Source organism: Aotus nancymaae, unplaced genomic scaffold, assembly GCF_030222135.1.
Source record: "Aotus nancymaae isolate 86718 unplaced genomic scaffold, 86718_ANA_hifiasm-v0.15.2.pri h1tg000089l, whole genome shotgun sequence".
Lineage (NCBI taxonomy): Eukaryota > Metazoa > Chordata > Mammalia > Primates > Aotidae > Aotus > Aotus nancymaae.
In genome coordinates this window covers 9,669,796-9,675,795 of record NW_026988504.1, presented here as the reverse complement: position 1 = coordinate 9,675,795, position 6,000 = coordinate 9,669,796, and the positions used below count along the sequence as shown (strand labels likewise).

Genomic DNA, 6,000 nt, shown 5'->3' with positions numbered 1-6,000 from the left:
TATCCCACAGTGCCCAGGCCAGTTGCCTTATTTACGCCTCTGCTCCCCAAACTTCATTTCTCCTTGTCCGTGCTCAGGACAGTAAATGCCAGCACAGGGAGGCAGGGGTCAGTGGTGGGGGTTTCTCCCCTACCCTTGGGCTCTCTTCCTTGGATTCAAAATTTTAAAAAATATGCAGGAACAAGGAAGGCGCTAAGCAAATTCTCACCCTTTAGTTTTTTTTTTCTTCCTTTTTCTAAAGAAACCAAATGCTTGGTGGAGAAGTTGAGCAGGGGAGGTGGGCAGTAGAGGTTGCCCAGGCAGAATGGGGGTCTGGGTGAGGCTGTCCGATGCCTGCCAGCCGTGGTGATGGTGCACGAGGGAGAGGGGAAGGAGGAGCAGGGAGAGAAGGCAGGCGCGGCCTCTGGGATACCCATCCTTTTTGCAGAGGGTAGCGGCAGTGGGTCCAGGGGTCCCGCAGGGGCTGGAAGAGGGCAGCTGGCTGAACATCCAGAAGCTTCTTTCCTCGGCCACGCCTGCCTGGCGGGCCCCCAGTCCTCCACCTTCACTCCCTCTCTCTCTCCAGAGGCCCACCCCAATCTGCGTCCGCAGCAGTGACACTACGGCCACTTCCCCAGCTCCGTGAAATTCCCGAAGGAGCAGTGAACCCCACCATCTTAAAGCCAAAGAGCTGCTGGCCACACACACATCCTCTCCTGGTTTTCCCCTCCTTCTGAACGCCGGCTTTGCTGGCGCTGGAATCTCTGGAAAAATAAACTCAGGAGGTGAAAAGTTGACTTGGTTTCTTGGTGTTTTTGTCTTCTGGCAGGCGGTAAGAGGAGGGGTGAAGGAGGAGTTTGGTGCCATTTCTCTTTCTTTTTCCTCTTCCGATGTCAAACAAATGATGAGAAACCTGCGATAGGGGCCCGGGAGCCGGGGGCCAGGCTGCTGGGGGGACGGTAGAGGGTGCTCTGCTGACTTGGGGGGTTTGGGGGATTCTGAGGCGTTGGAGTCCGACTGGCCTTGGGCCGAAAGAGGCTGCCCTGCTGGGTGCTGGTGCTATTGGTGACGGCGGCGTGGTCCGGCTCACCCGAGTCGCTCTCCGTGTAGCTGTAGGCCTGCGCCCTCGAGATACCCTTCTGCTGCCTCCGCCACGAGTTGTAGTACGTGGGGTCACTGATGTAGTGGTTGACAAAGGAGTGGGCCTTCTGGTGGTTCGAGTCAACCTCATACTCGCTGTCACTTCCCTGGGAGGACAGAGAATCAGGGTGGGTCAGTGGCCCTATGGGGACAGGCCATTGTGGTTGGGGCCAGAAGGCACACAGCATTCTGGTTCAAAACTCTGCTCTGCCTCATTTAAGACCTGGACTGTGGGCCCTCTGGCCCCCACACTGCCAAGGGGTCTAGTGCCTGTTCGTGCCCACTTTCTGCTTCCTTCAGAGAAGATCCTGGACCGGAGGGGTCTACTGTGGGGTTGGCCCAGAGATACCTGATAGAATCAGAAGACCTGAGTTTTCTTTTCTTTTTTTTTGAGACAGAATCTCGCTCTGTTGCCCAGGCTGGAGTGAAGCAGTATGATCTCAGCTCACTGCAACCTCCGACTCCCAGATTCAAGCGATTCTCCTGCCTCAGCCTCCTGAGTAGCTGGGATGACAGATGCATGCCACCACGCCCGCCTAATTTTTTTGGTATTTTAGGGGTTTCACCATGTCGGCCAGGCTGGTCTCAAACTCCTGACCTCAAGTGATCCACCTGCCTCAGCCTCCCAAAGCGCTGGGATTACAGGTGTGAGCCACCACGCCTGGCAAGTTTTCTTTTCTTTGCTTTCTTTCTCTTTCTTTTTTATTTTGAGACAAGGTCTCAGTCTGTTGCCCAGGCTGGAGCACAGTGGTGTGGTCTTCACTTACTGTAGCCTCAACCTCCTGAGCTCAAGCTATCCTCCACCTCAGCCTTCTGAGTGGCCAGGACTATGGTTGCATGCTGCCATGCTCCACTAACTTAAAACATTTTTTCTGTTGTGACGAGCTCTCCTTATGTTGCCCAGGCTGGTCTAGAACTCCTGGGCTTAAGCGATCATCCTGCCTTGGCCTCCCAAAGTGCTGGGATTACTGGCAGAAGCCACTTCCCCTCACCTTTCTTTTCTTTTCTTTTTTTTTTGATATGGAGTTTTGCTCTTGGTGCACAGGCTGGAGTGCAGTGGTATAATCTCGGCTCAATGTAACCTCCACCTCCCGGGTACAAACAATTCTCCTGCCTCAGTCTCCCGAGTAGCTAGAATTACAGGCACCCACCACCATGCCCGGCTCCCTTTTTTGTATTTTTAGTAAAGACAGGGTTTCACCATGTTGGCCAGGCTGGTCTTGAACTCCTGACCTCAGGTAATCCGCCTGCCTCAGTTTCCCAAAGTGCTGGGATTGCAGGCATGAGCCACCGCATCCGGCCTACATTGTTTTCAACTGAAGGAAGTTCACATAACAAAGAGTGAACGATTCTAAGGCACATGACTCAGTGCATCAGGAGCTTCACGATATCCTGCGACTACCACTTCCATCCAGCCCCAAATCACTGTCACCGCCCCAAAGTCAAACCTGCACCCACGAAGCAGCCACTCCCTACCTCTGCCCCCGCCGGGCACTCCCTATATCCATGCCCTTGGCAACCACTAATCTGTCTTCTGTCTCCAGGGATTCACTTATTCATATAAACAGGATCATACAATACGTAGCCTTTTGTGTCTGGCTTCTCTGACATAGTGTCATGTTTTCAAGTTTCAACCTCAGCTTACTGAGTTCTCATCTTGGTCCAGCTTCTGATTTACTTTGTGACTGGGGACAAAGTCAGAGCCAGAAAGACCTTTAGAGGCTCTGGGCAGTGAAAAAATGCCAGCGTTTGTCCGACTGTGAGCCAACATAAAGACAAGGCTTGGTTACCAACGAAGCACGAGAAAAATCTAAACGGCCGGGTGTGGTGGCTCACGCCTGTAATCTGAGCACTTTGGAGGCCAAGGCGGGCAGATCACCTGAGGTCGGGAGTTCAAGATCAGCCTGACCAACATGGTGTAACCCCGTCTTAAAAAAAAAAAAGAAAAGAAAAATCTAAACAAAAGTTCAGAATTTTTATGTAATGACAACTTTAAAGTTTTTTTTTTTTTTGAGACGGGGGTCTCTCTTTGTTGCCTAGGCTGGTCTCGAACTCCTGCACCCACGCTGTGTTCCTGCCTTGGTCTCCCAAAGTGTTGGGATTATGGTATAATGACACCAAACCAGCCTGAAGTTTTGTTTTATTTTTTGTAAAGATAAAAATATTAAATTATTCCTAACTTTTTTTTGACACGTCGACGTCCTAGGCACAGGCTTCATCTGTTGGGGACATTAGCCACTAACAAAAATCAGTCTCGGTTGGAAAGTGAAATTGAATTGTGGAGCTAAAAATACTGTGCGCCCGTCCCCTACCCTGAGCTCCCCGCAATGTTTTGAGAGCTAATATGACAACAGATGGGCCCACCCTCAGAACTCTCTGCAAGAGAAGTGCTCTGATTTCAGTGTACAGCACACGCTCAGTGAAATGCAGCTCAGAGGACCCTGCCCAGGCCTCCTCAGTCCTGCCCAGCGAATGTCCCTGCCTGTGGGCAGTTAGTGAATCACAGCAACCCGAGTAAAACATAAAACCCAGTTAGCCCAATCCAAACCAGTTTGGGGTGGGGAGCTGTGCCCTGCTTTACAGGTAAAGAAAATGGAGTGGGGACCTTTGTCCAAAGGGTCTGAGCTTTGGGAATTGAGACACACAGCTTGGTCTCAGGAACTCGGAGTCCTTCATAACGTTGGCATACATCTTGAGAGATGTAGCCGCAATGAACAGAACCACCACGATCCCCACTACTGGAGCGGACGCTCTGCCAGATGGTCCAAAATGCTGACATGCGTAACTGTAATTTTCACACCTCCGTGCTGTAGCTCCTGTTGCTACCTGAGCACTGACGCTGCGTGGTACTGATGGGCAGGTAAAATACAGAAATGGGGAGAGTTTTGCTGGGAAAGTGATCCGGCCGGGCTTGAACTCCGATCTGCCTGATTTTCTAAAGCCCACGCACCTCTTAACTCCTACAGTTCTGCCTGGAGACCGTAGGATGGGAACGAGAGCTCCTACCCCCACCCCGCCCCCACTCCCAGTGGGAATTAAATACTCCCCAGTCCATCTGCTAATTTATGTTCTCTGGCCCCTCCCCTCCCTCTCCTCACCCCTCTACAACCCCAGCCACTCTCCTTACCACCGCCCCCCCCCAGCAGACACTCCCCTGCCAGGACCTCAATCCTCTTGGCAGGCATAGCCGGCTGCCCAAGACAATGGAAAGTCCCTGGGCTCGGTCTGCCCCGTGACGCAATGCCACACAATACAAGCCCCTTTCTGTGCCTACTGCCCAGCTGCCGGCCCAGGAGAACAAAGAAGGGGCACAGGCGGGGCAGGGGGACTCCATATGCTGAGCAGGGGCACCTGACGCTGGGCTGAGCCAGGCTGGCCCGGAGCAGAGTGGATCTGTGAGGCAGGAGCCTGGGGGTCCCTCCTGCCCAGGAGCAGTGAGGGTCTGTGAGTGCGGGGGACCAGACAGGGATGTCCCACAGTTTTCCCTACAGGCTGCTCTCTCCACCCCCTAACCGGCTTGAACGGTTGCTAGCATCATCTCCAGGGTTCTAGAATTTTGGCTAGCCCCAGGACCCAGCCTTGCAGAGGAACCCAGGATCACCGTGGGACAATCCCACAGTGAACGAGTCTCTGGGGGGAGAAGCTTGTGGCCCAGGAAGTTTCCAGCAGAGGAAGTGTGAGCCATCACTCAGGCGCTCTCAGCTTCAGTGTCCTTGTCTGTAAAATGGGTAGACCTCCATAGTTCACAGGGTGAAATGAGCTAACCCGGGAGAGAATGCTGTAAAAGGTATTATCAGCAGGGACAGTGAGGGTAAGCCTGGGTGGGAAAGGGAAGAGATGGAGTGGGAAGCCTCAAAGCCCCCCTGGGAGGGATCAGAAGGGGCCAGGAAGCTGGGAGGCTGACTCAGTGCTCAGGCAGCTGGAATGGGAGAAGAAGGTTAACTACTTCCCTCCCCACCCCCAATCCAAGACAGGCATGTCCAGATTGGGAGCAAGGTGGGGAGTGGGATTCTCTGGCTCTCCTAAGGGCCCAGATCCCAAAGTCCACTCATCTAGACCATCCTTGTCCTACCAGCTAGTGTCTGCCAAATGCCTACTGGTGCCAGGCACTCTGTGGGCAGCATTTCGGGGATGGAAGGCACCAGAAGGAAGAGCAGGGAGCCAAACAGAGCCCGAGCTGCGGGAGGGGCCGGGCAGGCGAGAGTCTGCTCTACCGTTCCTCCCTCCCCCACTCCCTCCAAAGCCCAAGCAGGAGGGCTTTGCATCAGCGACTGTTGCTCCCGCCTCCATCTCCCTGAACATCTGTTTCTTTTCGGGGTGGGGGGTGGGGCGAGAAGAGAAGAAAGCGAGGGGGAACCAGGGGCTCCTACTGCAGCTTTCAACTCTCACGGCCTCGGTAATTGAATGCAGCTTCCCAGGGACTCGCCCAGCACAAAGGGGGCCTTTCAGGGGCCGTCCTGCCAGGCCGCCAGGCAATCAAGTGACTGCTTCGTCTCCCTGGTCTCTTAACAGCACCTCAAAGCCACTCAATCAGCAATTACTGAGGCCTGGTGATGGGAGTGGGGCGGGGGTGCGGGGGACGGCAGAAGGAGGCAGGACCCCGAAGAAAAGAGGAAGCAAAGCAAAGCCCTTTTGCCTTTTTGTTCATCTCCAGCCCAAAGGATCTGGCACCAGACTCAGCTGGCGATGTGGTCAGGAGTGGTCCTGGGCTTTGGGACTGTGTTAAGACCTTGGGGACAGGCAGGGGACCCTTATCTTGTTGAATCTCCTGAAGTCTGGGAGGAATGTGTTGCCCCAGATGACAGAGGAGGCACCCTGTGCAGCAACTTGGGAGACTGGAAGCAGGGGCCCCCTCCCGCATCCACGGTCCCAGGGGCTCTG

General features: G+C 54.1%; 1 protein-coding gene across 1 annotated transcript in view; it reads right to left on the bottom strand.

Moving 5' to 3' along the window:
* Nucleotides 1-791: 791 nt before the first annotated feature.
* SDK2 (sidekick cell adhesion molecule 2) overlaps nt 792-6,000 on the bottom strand; it is a 316,185-nt gene continuing 310,976 nt past the window's right edge. The window contains exon 45 of the mRNA XM_064369185.1: nt 792-1,226. Within this exon, the coding sequence (XP_064225255.1) occupies nt 873-1,226 (354 nt within the window). The 3' untranslated portion in view covers nt 792-872. The remainder of the gene's footprint in view (nt 1,227-6,000) is intronic.